We start from the raw sequence: 19,263 nt of genomic DNA, 5'->3' as shown, positions 1-19,263 counted from the left end.
CAAGTCTTGCCTCTCTAACACGGGGCAGTTCACAGAGTAAGTGGCTCAGATTCCCGCTGTGATAAATGCTTCAAAAGGAAGCATTAAATCAAGTTTAAAGCAAGGAGTCTTTTCTCTGAGGCGCATTTGCACGATGAAGCAGATTTGCACTTAGAATGCCTGACAGAAACCCCTCTCAAAATCCCCCGTGCATTCCTGTGCAGTGGTTATTATTCTGTCTGTGAAAGTGGCACAGAAAGATCCAACCTAAGTTATTGAGAACGGTCGCAATGTGCTCTTGTGAGTGGATAGACCAAGACCTCAAGGAATTACAAAAGATTGTGAATATAATCCAATCCTTCACGCAAACCAGCCTCCCATCCATTGACTCTGTCTACACTTCCCGCTGCCTCGGCAAAGCAGCCAGCATAATTAAGGATGCCCCGGACATTCTCTCTTCCACCTTCTTCCATCGGGAAAAAGATACAAAAGCCTGAGGTCACATACCAACCGATTCAAGAACAGCTTCTTCCCTGCTGCTGTCAGACTTTTGAATGGACTTATCTTGCATTAAGTTGATCTTTCTCTACACCCTAGCTATGACTGTAACACTACATTCTTCACTGTCCTGTTTCCTGCTCTGTGAACAGTATGTTTTGAACAAAGAACAAAGAAAATTACAGCACAGGAACAGGCCCTTCGGCCCTCCAAACCTGCACTCACCATGCTGTCCGACTGAATCAAAACCCCCTACCCTTCCGGGGACCATATCCCTCTATTCCCATCCGATTCATATATTTGTCAAGACGCCCCTTAAAAGTAATTACCATATCCGCTTCCACTACCTTCCCCAGCAACGCGTTCCAGGCACCCACCACCCTCTGTGTAAAAAAAATCTGCCTCGTACATCTCCTTTAAACCTTACCCCTCGCACCTTAAACCTGTGCCCCCTAATAATTGACTCTTCCACCCTGGGAAAAAGCTTCTGACAATCCAAATGTCTGTATAGCGTGCAACAAACAATACATGTGACAATAGTAAATCAAATTAATAATCCAGAGGCCTGGGTTAATACTTCAGGGGGAATGTGAGGAAAAACATTTTTACCAGAGGGTGGTGACGGCCTGGAATGCACTGCCAGGGAGGGGGGTGGAGGCGGGATGCCTCACATCCTTTAAGAAGTACCTGGATGAGTACCTGGGTGACTGGGTGGAGTCTGCACCTTCTCCCCTGTTCTGTGCGAGTTTCCTTAGGGTGCTCTAGTTTCCTCCCACAGTGCGAAAGACATGCTGGTTAGGAAGCATTGGCCGTGCTAAATTCTCCCTCAGTGTACCCAAACAGATGCCGGAGCGTGGCGACTAGGGGATTTTCACAGTAACTTCATTGCAGTGTTAATGTAAGCCTACATGTGACACTAATAGATAAGATTAAACTGAAATAACACTCAAGGCTAAAATAATAGTGAAAGACTGCGGATACTGGAATCAGAGGCAAAAATAGAAAATGCTGGAAAAACCTCAGCAGGTCTGACAGCCTCTGTGGGGGGAGAATAGAGCCAACGTCGGTGTGGTAGAGGCGAACTTGCTGGGGTCTTTTAAAAGACTTCTGAATGAGTACATGGGATTTAATGGGATTGGGAGTTACAGGTAGTTCTATGGCCTGGTAAGTATAGATGTAGATATATATAGGTATAGATATGATCGAAGGACCTGTTTGTGCTGTAGTGTTCTATGTTCTATGTTCACCCAGAGGAAACCCACAGACACAGTGGAAACGTGCAGTCTCCACGCTGTAAGTGACCCAAGCCGGGAATTGAACCTGGGTCCCTGGTAGTGAGGCAGCAGTGCTAATCACTGTGCCGCCCGGAGGGTGGTGCGGATATGGAACGAGCTGCCAAAGAGAGCGGTTGAAGCAGGTTCAATATCAACATTTAAAAAGCATTTGGATAAGTATGTGGATGGGGAAGGATTAAAGGGCTAAACCCAGGCAATTGGGACTGGCTGGGACGGCAGCTTGGTCAGTATGGATCGGTTGGGCCGAAGGGCCTGTTTCTGTGCTGTATTACTCTACCACTCTATTCTTCATGTTTGGGTTGCTGATTCTGCCTGTTTAAGTGAGTGCATATTTGTATCAATCACGCTGCGGGTCACAAGGAGAGTGAATGCCAGAGCAAAACAATTTCTGTTGGCAGTGGAGATCAATCATCATGAGTGCTGATTTCCCGACATCCTCCAGCCCCAACTTCCCTTTCTTCCCAAACATCCTGAGGAATTCTGGCTGTTTAAACCATGTCCAAAGCAAACCATATTTGCAAGTGTGGAATTACAGTTGAAAAGGGCAAAACCTCACAAGGTTGACGAGGGTCTCTCTCCATTCCAGATCTGGTGCTTTGTAAACCAGCCCCTGGGGGAGCTGCTGGCATGGAGGCTGTGTGACTCAACAGCACCATTTGCCTGTCCTGTTGGTGTTTAAGAGTGAATGTTGTACGCGAGGGTCCTGCAGAGTCACGCATTTCATTAAATAATGTGCCTCCCAGCTCCATCAAAGAGGGAACCGGGGGCGTGCATCTGCCTCTAAAATGCCACTCCGGTCCACAGTGCATCCTCGGAATGAGCCAGAAATCAAGAGGTTCAAGTTCTCAGTGACCTTGATGGTGTTGGCACGGTATAGTGACTGGTACCGCAAGATGTGAGGCCCTCAGTGTCAAGATGCCTGTCACTGTCTCTCATCCCTGTTGGCACTAGCTTTCTCTCACCTCCAGGTGGCACTGTGATCAGCGAGTTGGAGGTTTGGTCCCTGTTGCCTTCGGTCCGTTCTTTCCTCTCATGCTCCCTTGAATGCCCATGTTCCTGAAGAGCGTGTTGCCCCTCCTTGCAGTGGGGCCCAGGGTCTTACAGTCATGCTGCTATTACAAGTGGAATCATCCTTCTGGGCATCTGGCTGCCAAATTGTCCCCCCCGGCAACATTTTAGATGGTTCCTTCCGCCCATGCGATGGTGGGGTGGGCAGGACGAGGGGGAAGGGGCTGGGCCAACACTACTCAAATCTTCACACGACTCAAAATTCACTCTCTCTGCCCCCTAAGCTGATCCAAGGGCACCCCCTAGCAAGTAACCAGCACCCCCACCCACACCCCATCCTCCCACCCTCCCCATCCCCCAACACCTGCCCCCAACCCTCCTTTATCACACTGACCCTCACATGGGGCTGAGTTGTTGTCCTGGAGTGATCATGTCTGGCTTCGAACTGTGAACCTGCCTACACAGGGGAGCCGGTTAGCTCAGGTGGCTGGATGGCTGGCTCGTGAAGCAGAGCGACGCAAATAGCGTGGGTTCAAATCCCGTACCAGCTGAGGTTGTTTATGAAGACCCTGCCTTCTCAACCTTGGTCCTCGCCTGAGGTGTGGTGACCCTCAGGTTAAGTCACCACCAGTCAGCCCTCCCCCTCCAAGGGGAAAGCATCCTATGGTCACCTGGGACTATGGTGACTTTACTTTGTACTCACCTCCCTTCAGTTGGTCAGTTTCTGAAGGGGCGGGTAAGCTGCCACAAACACTTGGGACTTCCATGCTGGCTTGTAATGAGTTTTCCAGTGATTTAAATTGTCCTCAGTGGGAATGGGAGTGGGATTCCTCTTCTGCTCTTCCCCGTGTACTGCTCATTATTGCTAACACTGCAAGTAGCACCTTGAAATCTTTGCGGGGTTGTCCTTTCCATTCACCTTGGTGTCTCTAAGTTAGATTTAAGGACAGATCAAAGTCAAATCTTGGGTATTCCCTCACTGCCTTCAGCCCCCCATTGATAGTTTCTCTGGAATTCACTCTCCACTGTTTAATCCTCAAAAATGCTCCTCAAATTCCAACTCTTTAACAAAGCTTTTAATTACCCATTTTAATATCTCCATGTGGATTCATGTCCTTTAGTATCTGGTTGCACTCCTGGCTTGTTTCATGTCTTACCAAATGATATATAAATGCAGGTTGTTTTAAGTTTAAGCTTTTTTTTATTAGTGTCACAAGTGAGCTTACATTAACGCTGCAATGAAGTTACTGTGAAAATTCCCTGGTCGCCACACTCCGGCGCCTGTTCGGGTACATCGAGGGAGAATTTAGCAAGGCCAATGCATCTAACCCAGTCTTTCGGACTGTGGGAGGAAACTGGAGCACCCGGACGAAACCCACGCAGATACGGGGAGAACATGCAGACTCCACACAGACAGTGACCCGAGCCGGGAATCGAACCCAGGTCTCTGGCGCTGTGAGGCAGCAGCGCTAACCGCTGTGTCACCGTACTTGATTATTTGCCAGTTTCAGTCAGTAGCCAGTGCTGATTGTGACTAAAAAGGAACCCCTTGGGCTGACGAGTCTATATCCCAGCATCAAAGGAAGGTTGTGGGGGGTGGGGGGAGAGAAGGGGCAAAGGTCTGGGGTGGGGGAACGGGCAGGCGGGGGAGTGGCAGGGAAAGCGCTAACGTTGCGACGCTTGGACCCACAGGTTTGTGATGCGATTCATCGAACTGGACGGGCTTACGTGCCTGCTGAACTTTCTCCGAAGCATGGACTATGACACGTCAGAGAGCCGCATTCACACATCCGTTATAGGGTGCATCAAGGCTCTGATGAACAATTCCCAGGGCCGTGCCCACGTGCTGGCTCACCCGGAGAGCATCAACATCATCTCCCACAGCCTCAGGACAGAGAACATCAAGACCAAGATCGCCGTGCTGGAGATCCTGGGCGCCGTTTGCCTGGTACCCGGAGGGCACAAGAAAGTACTGCAGGCAATGTTGCACTACCAGATTTACGCAGCAGAGCGGACTCGCTTCCAGGTAAGACAGGACTTTCCTCGGGGGGAATAAAGTTTAAGTTTATTTATTAATCTCACAAGTAAGGCTTACGGTAACACTGCAATGAAGTTAGTGTGAAAATCCCCTAGTGGCCACATTCCGGTGCCTGTTCGGGTACACCGAGGGAGAATTTAGCATGGCCAATGCACCTAAACCAGCACGTCTTTCAGAGGAAACCGGAGTATCCAGAGGAAATCCACGCAGACACGGGGAGAATGTGCAAACTCCACACAGACAGTCGCCCAAGCCGGGGATCGAACCTGGAACCCTGGAGCTGTGAGGCAGCAGTGCTAACCACTGTGCCACCGTCTCTCCAATACGACCACTTTGAGTTCAGCTCAGCCAGGTTTGAAAGGGTCTCGTTTTAGAGGCCGGCCCTGTTTCTCAGGTTGGGTGAAAACAGAGGACAAACAGCCACACAAATCATAGAATAGAAATAATAGAACCCCGCAGTGCAGAAAGAGGCCATTCGGCCCATTGAGTCTGCACCATTTCTGTGACAAAGCAGCCCACCCAGACCCAATCCAAGTAACCCCACATATTTACCTCTCTAATCCCCCTAACCTATGCATCTTGGGACACTAGATGTCCAAAGATGTGTTGGTTAGATGGAATGGCCGTGCTAAATTGCCCCTTAGTGTCAGGGGGACTAGCTAGGGTAACTGCATGGGGTTATGGGGAGAGGGCCTGGGTGGGATTGTGGTCGGTGCAGACTCTATGGGCCGAATGGCCTCCTTCTGCACTGTTGTATTCTATAACTAAGGGATAATTTAGCATGGCCGATCCACCTAACCAGCACATCTTTGGAGTGCGGGAGGAAACCAGAGGAAGCCCACGCAGACAACGCACAGACCCCACACACACAGTGACCTGAAGCTGGAATTGAACCCGGGTCCCTGGCGCTGGGAGGCAGCAGTGCTACTCTATCTGGATTATTGATTTTGTACCATAGCTGCACATCTACTGATTAATAAGACATTGACATACTGCACCCTCCAATACACAGTGGGTGGAAGAGGATATGGAATATGGTTCTGAAAGAATCTTTGGCTGACACCGAAAGGTGTTAATTCACTGGTTTGTTTTGTGTTTCAGACATTACTTAATGAGCTGGACAGAAGTACTGGCAAGTACAGGGACGAGGTGCACCTCAAAACTGCAATCATGTCCTTCATCAACGCCGTGTTAAACGCAGGCGCTGGGGAGGTAAGTTGAAGGCAGTCTCGCAGGCAATGCTGCACCGTCTGCTGCAGTTCGTCTGACCAGCTGCTTAAGCTTCAAGGCTGGAGTGTGCGATGGGCCTCATGCAGCAGAGGACTGGGTGAACAAACTCTTAGATTTCTGATAGACAAGGGAATTAAGGGTTATGGGGAGAAAGCGGGAAAGCGGGACTGATCCACTTCGGATCAGCCAGATCTTATTGAACGGCGGGGCAGGCTCGAGATGGCCTACTCCTGCTCCTATTTCTTATGTTCTTATGCTTCATGAGGTTGGAAACAATGGCACCATATACCCAGGGTGGAACATCTGATAAGGAATCGAGATTCAATACCTCACCTTTGGGACACTTCTTCAAATGCAAAGTGTCACTATTTAAAAATGAATATCTGGCATAAAACAGTGGTGATACTTTGCAGCATCTGAATACAGAGAAGCAGAGTTCATGTTCGTGTCGATATAATGTAACCCATCTGAGTTGGCACAAGTGGGTCTTTTTCTGATTGGCAGAGACTAGTGGGGTTCCACAGGGATCAGTGTGAGGGCCCCAACTGTGCACATTGGAAGTGGGAACGGAATGTCTCATCTCCAAATTTGCAGATGATCCAAAGTTGGGGGTGAAGGTGAGCTGTAGAGATGCTTCAGTGTGATTTGGACAGGTTGAGTGAGTGGGTATCTGAATGGCAGCTGCAGTATAATGTGGATAAACGTGAGGTTATCCACGTTGGTAGCAATAATAGGAAGACAGATTATCATTTGAATGGGTGTAAATTGAGAGAGGTGGATACTCAACGAGATCTTGGAGTCCTCGTGCATCATTCGCTGAAAGTAAGCGCACAGGTACAGCAGGCAGGATAGAAGACAAATGGTATGTTGGCCTTCATAGTGAGAGGATTTGAGTATAGGGATTGGGATGTTCTGCTGCAATTGTATAGGATGTTGGTAAGCTCACACCTGGAGTACTGTGTGCAGCTTTGGTGTCCTTAACTGAGGAAGATGTCCTTGCTATAGAGGGAGTACAGCAAAGGTTACCAGGCTGATTCCTGGGATGACAGGTCTGTCATATAGAATCATAGAAAAACTACAGCACAAACAGGCCCTTCGGCTCACAAGTTGCGCTGATCTTATCTCTACCTACAAGGTTTACCTATAACCCTCAATCCTATTAAGTCACATGTACTCATCCAGAAGTCTCTGAAAAGACCCTATCGAATTTGCCTCCACCGCCACCAACGGCAGCCGATTCCACTCACCCACCACCCTCTGAGTGAAAAACTTACCCCTGACATCTCCTCTGTACTTACTCCCCAGCACCTTAAACCCGTGTCCTCTTGTGGCAGCCATTTCAGCCCTGGGAAAAAGTGTCTGAGAATCCACCCAGTCAATACCTCTCATCATCTTATTCACTTCTATCAGGTCCCCTCTCATCCTTCATCTCTCTAAGGAGAAAAGGTCGAGCCCTCTCAACCTATCCTCATAAGGCATGCCACCCAATGCAGGTAACATCTTTGTAAAATCCAGTAATATGAGAGACTAATTGGTTCGGATTATATTCACTGGAATTTAGAAGAGTGAGAGGGGATCTCATAGAAACTCATAACATTCTAACAGGGTTAAACAGGGGTGATTCAGAAAGAATGTTCCCAACAGTGGTATCCAGAACAAAGGGGTCATAGTTTGAGGATAAAGGGGTAAACCTTTTAGAACTGAGATGAGGAGAAATTTCTTCACCCAGAGGGTGGTGAATGTGTGGAATTCATTCCCACAGAAAGTAAAAGAGGCCAGAATGTTGTGTGATTTCAAGAAGAAATTAGATAGAGCTCTTGGGGCTAAAGGGATCAAGGGATATGCAGGGGGAAGGGGAGATCAGGATATTGAATTCGATGATCAACCATGATCAAAATGAATGACAGAGTAGGCTGGAAGAGCCGAATGGCTTCGAGTTTCTATGTCTCGGGTTGGACTTGAATTTGTGGCCCGAGAACAGAGGTGAGTATGTGACCAAGGGAACCCGGAGACTGTGCTAACATGATGGTCTCCTGGTTTTGCCAGCTGTACAGGTTCCACATCGAAGGTGCTCAGGATAGTCTCAGTGCAGTTAGCTGCTCAAATCTCGGGAGAAATCAGCAGTCTGAAATCTCACAGGCTGGTGCCTGTGTGAAATCAGCATTGATGTAAGTGGTGGAGGTAGAATACAGTAAGCAGCCTCACAACACCAGGTAAAAGTCCAACAGGTTTATTTGGAATCATGAGCTTTTGGAGCGCTGCCCCTTCATCAGGTGAGTCAGCGCATTGAGGCAGGATAAGTTAGAGCCTGAACTGAAAGTCCTTGGTACAAGACTGAACAGGGGAATTAGTCCTGGGCCAAATCAGAAACGGAATCCACAGCTGAAAATTGAATTTGAAAAGCCTGGTCATTTTAAACAGAAAATATAGCAGCAAGAAAAATTATGCTATACTTCTCTAAATCAACCTTAGCCGGAGGATCTGGACTCCCAAACTAAAAAGTTGAAGAGCAATAACATTCCTCACCTTGATGGGCACAAATTATTTACCAAAACTCAAACAAGTCACCAATAACAAAGAACAGTACAGCACAGGAACAGGCCCTTCGGCCCTCCAAGCCTGTGCCGATCTGATACTTGCCTAAACTAAAACTGTATGCACTCACAGAGTCCGTACCCTTCCATTCCCATCCTACTCATGCATTTGTCTAGTTGCCCCTTAAATGTCGCTATTGTACCTGCTCCCACCACCTCCCCAGGCACCACGTTCCAGACATTCATCACCCTCTGTGTAAAAAGGCCTAAAGGTGCTGTGTTGTGGGAGAAGAAGCCATGCCGCCATTTTGAAGTGCACTGAGATACTGCGGTGTCCCTGCATTTAATCATGTCTTCACTTCCTTACAGGACAATCTGGAATTCCGACTGCACCTCCGGTATGAGTTCCTCATGTTGGGAATTCAACCCGTGATCGATAAGTTACGAAATCACGAGAACGCAACGTTAGACAGGTAACTAGCGACATCATAACGTTTACCCACAGCCAGCGACAAGCTTTATAGACATGGGCCTTGTAGAGATAGGGTAGAGTATCTGGTGAGAATATGGAGCACAATATTGAATGCCTACATTCTCGCAGGAGGCCATTTGGCCCATCGAGCCTGCACCGACAACAACCCCACCCAGGCCTTATCCCTGTAACCCCATATATTTACTCTGCTAATCCCCCTGATGCTAATGGATAAATTATCATGGCCAATCAACCTAACCCGCACATCTTTGGACGATGGGAAGAAGCCAGGGCACCCGGAGGAAACCTATGCAGATACGGGGAGAACGTGCAGACTCCACATAGACAATGATCCAAGCCAGGAATCGAACCTGGGTCCCTGGCGCTGTGAGGCAGCAGTGCTAACCGCTGTGCCACCGTGCTGCCCACAACAGCAAGGGAATGATGTTGAACCTTGATAAATCACTGATTATTTCTTCTTTCCTGGGATGCCCAAACATAAAGTTCTCCAATCTGGCAGACTTTAGTGTTTTATTCTGAGTTATTGTTCTCTTTTCAATTTCCCTTAAATCTTTTATTCCCAGGTCAATGTCAGAATTGTTCTGATGTTCCATTTTGCTGAGGGTCTTATTTTAATTATCTTTTTGTGGGATGTGGGTATCGCTGGCAAGGCCAACATTTGTCACCCATCCCTTACTGCCCCTGATCTGAGTGGCTTTGCTCAGCCACTTCAGAGTCTGTGGGTGTGGAATCACATGTTGGCCAGACGGTGTAAGGGTGGCAGATTTCCTTCCCTAGAAGGACATGATTGAACCAGACATAGAAAGGATATTATTAAACTAAAAAGAGTGCAGAAAAGATTTACCAGGATGCCGCCTGGATTAGATAGTTTGAGTTATAAGGAGAGGCTGGATAGACTGGGATTTTTTTCCTGGAGTGTAAGAGACTTGGGGTTGATCTTATAGACATCTATAAAATAATGAGGGGCATAGACGAGGTAGATAGTCAACACCTTTTCCCAAAGATAGGGGGGCCTAAAACTAAAGGGCATAGGTTTAAGGTGAGAGGGAAGAGATACAAAAGGGTCCAGAGGATGGTGAGTGTCTGGAACAAGCTGCCAGAGGCAGTCGTCGAGGGGGGTACAATTTTGTCTTTTAAGAAGCATTTGGATAGTTACAGGGGTAAGATGGGCATAGAGAGATATGGGCCAAACGTGGGCAATTGGGACTAGCTCAGTAGTAAAAAAGAGGTGGCATGGACAAGAAGGGCCGAAGGGCCTGTTTCCATGCTGTTAGCCTCTTTGAGCTCTCAGTTTTTTTCTGAAATATTAATAATATGGTCACTATTATTAACTTCTATTAATCGTGGGCCGGCACGCTGGCACAGTGGTTAGCACTGCTGCCTCACGGCGCCAGGAACCCAGATTCAATTCCAGCTTCTGGTCACAGTCTGTGTGGAGTTTGCACATTCTCCCCATGTCTGCATGGCTTTCCTCCGGGTGCTCCAGTTTCCTCCCACTGTCCAAAGATGTGCGGGTTAGGTTGATTGGCCATGTCAAATTCTCTCTAGTGTCAGGGGGTTTGGCAGGGTATGTGAGGGTTTTGGGAATGGGGCATGGGTGGTGGGTACAGACTCGATGGGCCGAACGGCCTCCTTGTGTACTATAGGGATTCTGCGAGTTCTGTAATTTAAATTTCTCCAGTTGCTATGATGGGATTGAAATGCTTGTCACCAGGGCCTGGTCCTCTGGATTATTAGGTCAGTGACCAGTGCAGCACCATCTCTACAATGAGTTGGCGATCTGATCGAAGGATATAAAATTTTAAAAGGGATTGATAAGTAAACGTAGACAAATGTTTTCTCTGATGGGGCAATCTCGAACAAGAGGTCACAGGTATAGTTGAGAGGCGGTAGATTTAAAATTGAGATGAGGGGGAGCTACTTCTCACAAAGAGTGCTGAATTTTTAGAACTCACTGCCCGTAGTGCGGTGGAAAATAGTTTCAAGAAGGAGATAGACGCATTTCTAATCAAGAAAAGGATAAGAGGATATGGGGAACAGCGAGGCGGGTGGATTTGAGACCAGGGAGAGGTCAGCTATCATCTGATTGAGTGGCGGAGCTCGAAGAGCTGAATTTACCTACTTCTGCTCCTAATTGTTGGGATTTGAGAAACTGAGTTACAGAGAAAGGTTGAATAGGTTAGGACTTTATTCCCTGGAGTGTAGAAGAATGAGGGGAGATTTGATAGAGGTGTATAAAATTATGATGGGTATAGGTAGAGTGAATGCAAGCAGGCTTTTTCCACTGAGGCTAGGGAGAAAATTACTAGAGGACATGGGTTAAGGGTGAAGTTTAAAGGGAATTTTAATCGGGGGCTTCTTCACACAGAGTGTGGTGGGGATGATGAGCAGTTACTATAGTCTGGGATACGTTGCCCAAAAGGGTGGTGGACACAGATCCAGTAATCTTTTCGAAAGGGGTTTGGATAGTTGCTTGCAAAGGAAACACTTGCATAGTTATGGGAAAAGAGCAATGTCGAGGGACCTTAAGACCATAAGACACACGAGCAGAATTAGGCCACTCGGCCCCTCGGGTCTGCTCCTTTTCTCATCCCCATTCTCCTGCCTTTTCCCCATAATCCTTATCATTCAAGGACCAACTGCATAGCTCTTCCCAAGTCTCAGTACACCCTCAATGGGCCGAGTGGCTGTATTTAAAATAGTTTCAAAATAATACAGAATCTGAATTTTATTTTATTCTAATTCCTTCATGGTGTGTGAGCATCGGTGGCAAGGCCAGTGTTTTTTGTTCAACTCTAACGGCCTTTGAAAAGGTGGTGGGGGCCACTTTGCTGAGCCTCGGCAGTCCATCTTGCGGAGGTACAACGAGGTTGGCATTAGGAAGGGACTTTCCTGTCACCCCGACTCTGTAAGAGTGCAGGAAACATGACTATTTACTTCATAGAAACAGGTAGGAGCAGGGGTAGGCTATTCAGCCCTTTGAACCTATACCGCCATTCATTATGATCTTGGCCGATCTTCCAGCTCAGTAGCCTGACCCCACCTTCCCCCCAATATCCCTTGATCCCCTAACTCATTCTTGAAACCATACAATGTTTCGGTATCGCATGTAGGCCAGACTGGGTAAGGATGGCAGATTTCCTTCTCTCAGGGGCATTAGTGAGCCAGATGGGTTTTTCCGTCAATTGACAATGGTTCTTGGTCACCAGTAGATTCTTAATTCCAGATAGTTTTTTAAATTGAATTCAAAAGTCTACTATCTGCCGTGGCAGGATTCGAACCCAGGTTCCCAGAATCATTAGTTAAGTTTTTGGATTAATAATTAATCTAGTGCCATCCTGTGAACCATCCCAAGTCAGATCGCCCACAGGTGATAAGTAGCAATGAGCTGAAAGCTTCCTCTGAGGCAGGAAAGATGGCCAGGATAGATTTGAGTGCTGACAATTTTCTATTTTCCCTCTGCGTTTAGGCACTTAGACTTCTTTGAGATGGTCAGAACTGAGGATGAGAATGAACTTGCAAAGCGGCTTGACATGGTGAGTGACAATCTTGCACTTATTGCCAAGGAGCCATCGGCTCCGTGTAAAACATCATCTGCCATCACAGATTTTTAGTATCCTGTGGTTCATAATATCAGAAGCTACGAAAGCAGAGATGTATTGCCGAGGTTTTATAAAGCTCTGATGAGATACATTTGGAATATTGAGAGCAATTTTGGGCCCCGTATCTAAGGAAAGATGTGTTGGCCTTGGAGAGGGCCCAGAGGAGGTTCATGGGAATGATCCCGGGAATGACTTTTAAGAGGACGTCTTGACAAATACATGAGTAGGATGGGAATAGGGGGATATGGTCCCTGGAAGGGTAGGGGGTTTTAGTTCAGACGGGCAGCACTGGCTTGGAGGGCTGAAGGGCCTCTTCCTGTGCTGTCATTTTTTTTGTTCTTTGTTCTTCTTTCTTTGTTCTTTGAAAAGCTTGATGTATGAGGAGCGTTTGAGGACTGTGGGTCAGTACCCAATGGAGTTTCGAAGGATGAGGGGGAATCTCATTGATACTTATAGAATATTGAAAAGCCTGGATACAGTGGACGTGGGGAAGATGTTTCCATTTGGAGGAGAGACTAGGATCCGAGGGCACAGCCTCAGAGCAAAGGGACAGCCCTTTAGAACGGAAATGAGGAGGAACTTCTTCAGCCAGTGGGTTTGCTGAATCTGTGGAATTCATTGTCATAAAAGGCTGTGGAGACCAGGCCATTGAGTGTATTTAAGACAGGGATAGATAAGTTCTTGATTGGTAAGGGGATCAAAGGATACGGGGAAAAGGTGGGAGAATGGGGTTACATATTCCTCATGGCTAATGCTCTCCAAACCAGGCAACACCCTGGTAAATCTTTTCTATACCCTCTCCAAAGCTGCCACACCCTTCTGGTACTGTGTAGCGAGCAGAATTGAACGTTATATTCCAAGTGCGGCCTAACTAAGGTAATAAAGCTGCAACATGAAATGCAACATTTTGTTGGGGGATTTATGGGTTTTTTTTGGTACTTTATCTCCGGCCCTGCAATGCCTGAACCTTAAAATTCTCAACCTTGTTTCTGAATCCTTCGTTGGCCTCATTCCTCCCCGCCATCTCTGTAATCACATCCAATCCCACAACCCTCTGGGATATCTGCACTCCTCCAGTTCGGGCCTCTTGACCAAACCCTGTTTCAATCGCTTCCCCCTTGTTGGTTGTGCCTTCATCTACCTAGCCCCTAAGCTACGGAATTCTTTCCCTAAACTTCTCCATTCCCAACCTCCCTCTCCTCATTTAGGATGAACCTTACTACCCATCTATTTAAAGAATCCCTTGGTTACCTATTTTAAAAACCTAATGCGGCTCTGTGTCAGACATTTTTCGATAACTGTAATAAGTCTTCAGAGGCAGAAGTCTCTTCACCAAAATGCCTTTATTTACAGACTCTAACAGGAGTACACAGAGTGGTAGCAGTTCGCATTCTACTCCGAGGTGGGGGGGGTGGTCAGAGGAACTGACACCCCCGGTTGAGTACAAGATAAAGACTCCCTGATTGGCTCATCAATTGGATCCTTAATCAAGGAGTTCATACTCAATAGGCCAACCTCAATGGTCTGACTGAAGTCATTATACTGACATTGTTGTAAAACAACTTGGGGCACCTCACTGTGTTAAAGGCATTATAAAAATGGAAGTTCATGTTGGTAAGGTGCTTGTTGCTTTCTGATAGTTGCTACAAGATGTAATGGTTATCCATGTATCCTGAAATGTGACTTAACCTTCCTGCTTTCCAGGTGCATATTGACACCAGGAGCACAAGCCAGATGTTTGACTTGATTCGGAAGAAGCTGAGTCACACAGACGCCTACCCACATTTGGTATCTGTCCTCCAGCACTGCCTCCAAATGCCCTGTGAGTACATTTGTCATTTACCGCTATATTTCCACTGTAATATCATTCTCTCCTTGGTTAATTTGTGATGGGTTAGAGTTGATTCAAGTCAGGCCATGAGTCCCTTACCCCAATGCTCACTAAAGTTTATTTATTAGTGTCACAAGTAGGCTTGCATCAACACTGCAATGAAGTTACTGTAAAAATCCTCTGGTCGCCACATTCCAGCCCTTGTTCGGGTACACTGAGGGAGAATTTAACACCTAACCAGCCCATCTTTTGAACTGTGGGAAGAAGCTAGAGCACCCGGAGGAAACTCACGCAGACACGGGGAGAATGTACAAACTCTGCACAGTGACCCAAGCTGGGAATCAATGCTGGGCCCCTGGCACTGTGAGTCAGCAGTGTTAACCAGTACAGCACCATACATAGAACATAGAACAGTACAGCACAGGAACACGATGTTTTGCCGAATATGACACAAAATTAAACTAATCCCTTCTGCCTGCCCTTGATCCATATCCCTCTATTCCTTGCGTTTTCATGTGCTTATCTAAAAGCCCCTTAAATGCCCTTATTATATCTGCCTTCATCATCACCCCGGCAGCACATTCCAGACACCTACCACTCTCTGTGTAAAAAAAACTTGCCCCTCACATCTCCTTTGAACTTGCCCCCCTCACCTTTAGGGTATGGTACGGTATGGCACGGTGGCACAGTGGTTAGCACTGCTGCTTCACAGTGCCAGGGACCTGGGTTCAAATCCCAGCTTGGGTCACTGTCTGTGTGGAGTTTGCATGTTCTCCCCATGCCTGCATGGGTTTCCTCCAGGTGCTCCTGTTTTCTTCTGCATTCTGAAAGACGTGCTGGTTTGGTGCATTGACCTGAATGTGGCGACTAGGGGAACTTCACAGTAACTTCATTGCGGTGTTAATGTAAGCCTTACTTATGACTAATAAACAAACTTTAAAAATTCTTTAAACTTTGGGTGCATGTCCCCCATTTCAACTCTGGGGAAAAGATTCTGACTGTCCACCCTACCTCTGCCTCTCAATTTTATCAACTTCAATCAGGATAAAAGCGAATTACTGCGGATGCTGGAATCTGAAACCAAAAGAGAAAACGCTGGAAAATCTCAGCCGACCTGGAAGAATCTGTAAGGATCCCTCCAGACGTTGCCAGACCTGCTGAGATTTTCCAGTGTTTTCTCTTTTGACTTCTATCGGGTCTCCCCTCAGTCTCCACGGCTCCAGAGAAAACAATCCTAGTTTGTCCAGCCTCTCCTTATAACTCATAAAAATGCCTTCTTTACCACCCTATCTACTAGAGAGGCCTGTTTCAGGGAGTTGTGGACTTGAACCCTAAGATCCCTCTGTACCTCAGTGCCGTTCATGATCTTGCCTTTATACTAACCCTTAACATTTGATCCCCGTGTCTGAACAGCAACTCAGTTGGCTACTCAGGACTAACACAGGCCATCTGAAAATTTGAGTTTTGTTTTCGTTTCCTTCGCACTTTCGTGGGGATGTGGGCATCGCTGGCTGGACGCGGGCAGGGTGGCACGGTAGCACAGTGGTTAGCACTGCTGCTTCACAGCTCCAGGGACCTGCGTTGGTTTCCCGGCTTGGGTCACTGTCTGCGTGGCGTTTGCACATTCTCCTTGTGTCTGTGTGGGTTTCCTCCGGGTGCTCCGGTTTCCTCCTTCTGCCCAAAGATGTGCGGGTTAGGTGGATTGGCCATGCTAATTTGCCCCGTTGTGTCAGGGGGTCCAGTGAGGGTAAATGCATGAGGTTATGGGGAGAGGGCCAGGATGGGATTGTGGTTGGCGCACACTCGATGGGCCGAATGGCCTCCTTCCGCACTGTTAGATTCTATCTGGTTCACTAATGCCCTTTAGGGAAGGAAATCTGCCATCCTTACTTGGTCTGGCCTACATGTGATTCTAGAGTGGTTGACTTGCAAATGCCATCTGAACAAGGGCAACTTGAGATGGGCAATAAATGCTGTGCCCAGCCAACGATGCCATTCCCATGGATTAATTCAAAAACAGGGTGTTGCTGGGGAGGGGGGAGAGGCGGGAGGGGGGGCTGGTGGGCAGCGGTGAAAGATCCAAAATACAGCCTTTATCTCTAGTCTCTGCCCACGGAGGGAACTGGAAGCATCTCAGGAGAATCGTGTTGAACTGTTATGGCCAGGCAAGAGAAGGGGTCGCCATGGGGTTAGTGACCCTTCACCTCCGCAGTTGTTCACTCCTGACACAGGCCACATTCAGTAAGCGCTCCCAGGTCACCCGTCTCTGTTTACTGCGAAGTATTCTCCGGTTCTCCATTTCCGATAGATGGCTGGGCGTGTTTGTCAAGTTCTGTTTGATGGAATGCCCTCGGGGGGGGGCACTTCTCCAATCGCAGTGAGCGTAAAACGCATTCAACAGATGTACGCCCCGGTGGAAACATGAGCTCACCGCGACTGCCGGCCTAGGCCTCACTTTCTCGACCCAAGGCTATCAGATGCTGCTGTGTTATCCTCAGGTTACAAACCTTTGGTCAGCCCCCTCCCCCCTCCCCATCCTCTCCCCACTATTACGTTCAGTCTTGGCTGCTGATTTGTACAAATCGTACAACATGGCGGGGATGTGGGGAAGGGGCGCTGGGTTGGGGCTGGATGGAGAGCCACGGATTATGCAGACGATAGATTAATGAGATATCGGTTCGAGGGCACCAAAGAGCAGACAGAATGTTTTCACGGGAACAGCAATCAATTTTTCAGCCGTTCCGGCTTGGCTGTGCACTTCATGGGTGACCTTTTTCTGAACTCCATTTACCTGCCTTGGCTGCGTATCCTTGAACACCCCTTACTGTCGGGGCTAGCCCCTTTAAGGTGTTGGGCTCTTGGTGTCATGTGACCCATTCAGCCAATCAGCCCGAAGCGTACAAATCCTGGGGCTGAGCTCTCCCAGGCAGCCGGAGTCAATGTGAACGGTAGCATCTATCTCACTCTCTGTGTGAGATAACTTTTTTTTTATTCATTTGTGGGTCATGGACGTCTCTGGCTGGCCAGCATTTATTGTCCATCCCCTGTTGCCCTGACTGAGTGGCTTGCTAGGCCGTTTCAGAGTTAAGAGTCAACCACATTGCTGTAGTCACAGACCGGGTAAGGACAGCAGATTTTCTTCCCTAAAGGACATCAGTGAACCAGATGGGTTTTTCCAACGATCGACAATGGTTTCATGGCCATCAGTAGATTCTTAATTCCAGATATTTTGGTTGAATTAAAATTCCACCATCTGCCGTGGCAGGATTCGAACCCAAGTCCCCAAAACATTAGCTGAGTTTCTAGATTAATAGATTAGCGATAAACCACTGGGCCACAGCTTCCCCAAGGGAGGCTGGTGACCTTCACCCGATTCCCCTTTATTTATAAACTTGTCTCCACTCTTAGAATGCGTCAGGTTCAAAGTCTGAATCTGGAGTGTCAGTAGCCCTGACACTCCTCTATATATATACAGGTGAGACTGCATGATTGGGCATAACCTCAATCAGGGAGCTCATACTCCAAGAGGTCAACCTCATGGAGCTCATTGAGGTCATTACACTGTGCATAGTTTTATGCAGTTAATAAATTGTTTTTTTTTCTTACTTGATTTTTGTCAAGATACAACACTTCCATAAGAAATATCTGTACTGAGATTTTCAAAGGACATCACTTCAATAATTAAAAAAAAAATTTATTCATGGGACATGAGTGTCACTGGCTGGCCAGCATTTATTGCCCATCCCGAGTTGCCCTCGGAGGGCAGTTGGCATTCAACCACACTGCTGTAGCTCTGGAGTCACATTTAGGCTAAACTGGGTAAGGATGGCAAATTTCCTTCCCTAAAGGACATTTGTGAACCAGTTGGGTTTTTACAACAGTGGTTTCATGGTCATCAGTAGACCTTTAATCCTAGATTTTTTTATTGAATTCAAATTCCACCATCTGCCGTGGCAGGATTCGAACCCCAGTCCCCAGAACGTTAGCTGAGTTTCTGGATTAATAGTCTAGCAATAATACCACTAAACCGTCACCTACCCTGAATGTGCTTCACCTGCATGGGGGGTGGGATGTGGTAATGGCAGAGATGCAAATGCAGATTTCCACAACTTTTGGTGGGTGAAATACTTTCTAACATTCCCCAAGAATGGCCCAGCCCTAATTTTAAGGTTATGTTCTGAGTTCTCTCGCCAGTGATTTACTTAGTAGTCCCAGCGTTCACTGCGAGACGGAATTGTTGAGCAAGGCATTGGTACCAGTCCTTCTTAATTATGTTACGGTGTCTTAGTGTTTGGCGGACATTCATCTGTCAACATTTCTAACTTCTTAATTCTGAAATGCTCCTCAGGGAAGAGGAACGGAACCAACAGCCAGCACTGGCAGCTCCTGGACAGGATACTGCAGCAAATAGTGCTGCAGGATGAGAAGGGGGAAGATCCTGACGTCGCACCATTGGAGAACTTCAACGTGAAGAACATCATTCGGATGTGAGCATTGCGTGAGACCCATTGACACCGATGAGTCAGTGTGTAGCTGTGGTTGGATGAGACTCCCACTATGTGTGTGTGTGGTACCAATTAAACAGAGTGCATTACCTCTGGCAAGTAAAGATCCCAGGACCCCGTACTCGCTGACCCATTGTGGCTGGAATTTTAAAACGTCATTCTTGTTAGTCAATCCCTATCGTGGCCTCGGCCCACCTAAAGAGTGTCACCTCCTCCGACCATCTTCCGAGAACTCTTGTTCATGCATCCT

General features: G+C 47.5%; 1 protein-coding gene across 2 annotated transcripts in view; it reads left to right on the top strand.

Moving 5' to 3' along the window:
- The window catches only part of daam2 (dishevelled associated activator of morphogenesis 2), a 326,736-nt gene that overhangs the window by 192,067 nt on the left and 115,406 nt on the right, over positions 1-19,263 (top strand). For both annotated transcript variants that reach the window (XM_080192986.1, XM_080192987.1), the window contains exons 6-11: positions 4,473-4,806; positions 5,920-6,030; positions 8,952-9,055; positions 12,545-12,611; positions 14,382-14,499; positions 18,857-18,995. In XM_080192986.1, coding sequence (XP_080049112.1) covers positions 4,473-4,806; positions 5,920-6,030; positions 8,952-9,055; positions 12,545-12,611; positions 14,382-14,499; positions 18,857-18,995 — 873 coding nt within the window. The remainder of the gene's footprint in view (positions 1-4,472; positions 4,807-5,919; positions 6,031-8,951; positions 9,056-12,544; positions 12,612-14,381; positions 14,500-18,856; positions 18,996-19,263) is intronic.

This window comes from Carcharhinus amblyrhynchos, chromosome 7, assembly GCF_965287045.1.
Source record: "Carcharhinus amblyrhynchos chromosome 7, sCarAmb.v2.hapA, whole genome shotgun sequence".
Lineage (NCBI taxonomy): Eukaryota > Metazoa > Chordata > Chondrichthyes > Carcharhiniformes > Carcharhinidae > Carcharhinus > Carcharhinus amblyrhynchos.
This window is presented reverse-complemented; position numbering and strand designations above follow the sequence as displayed.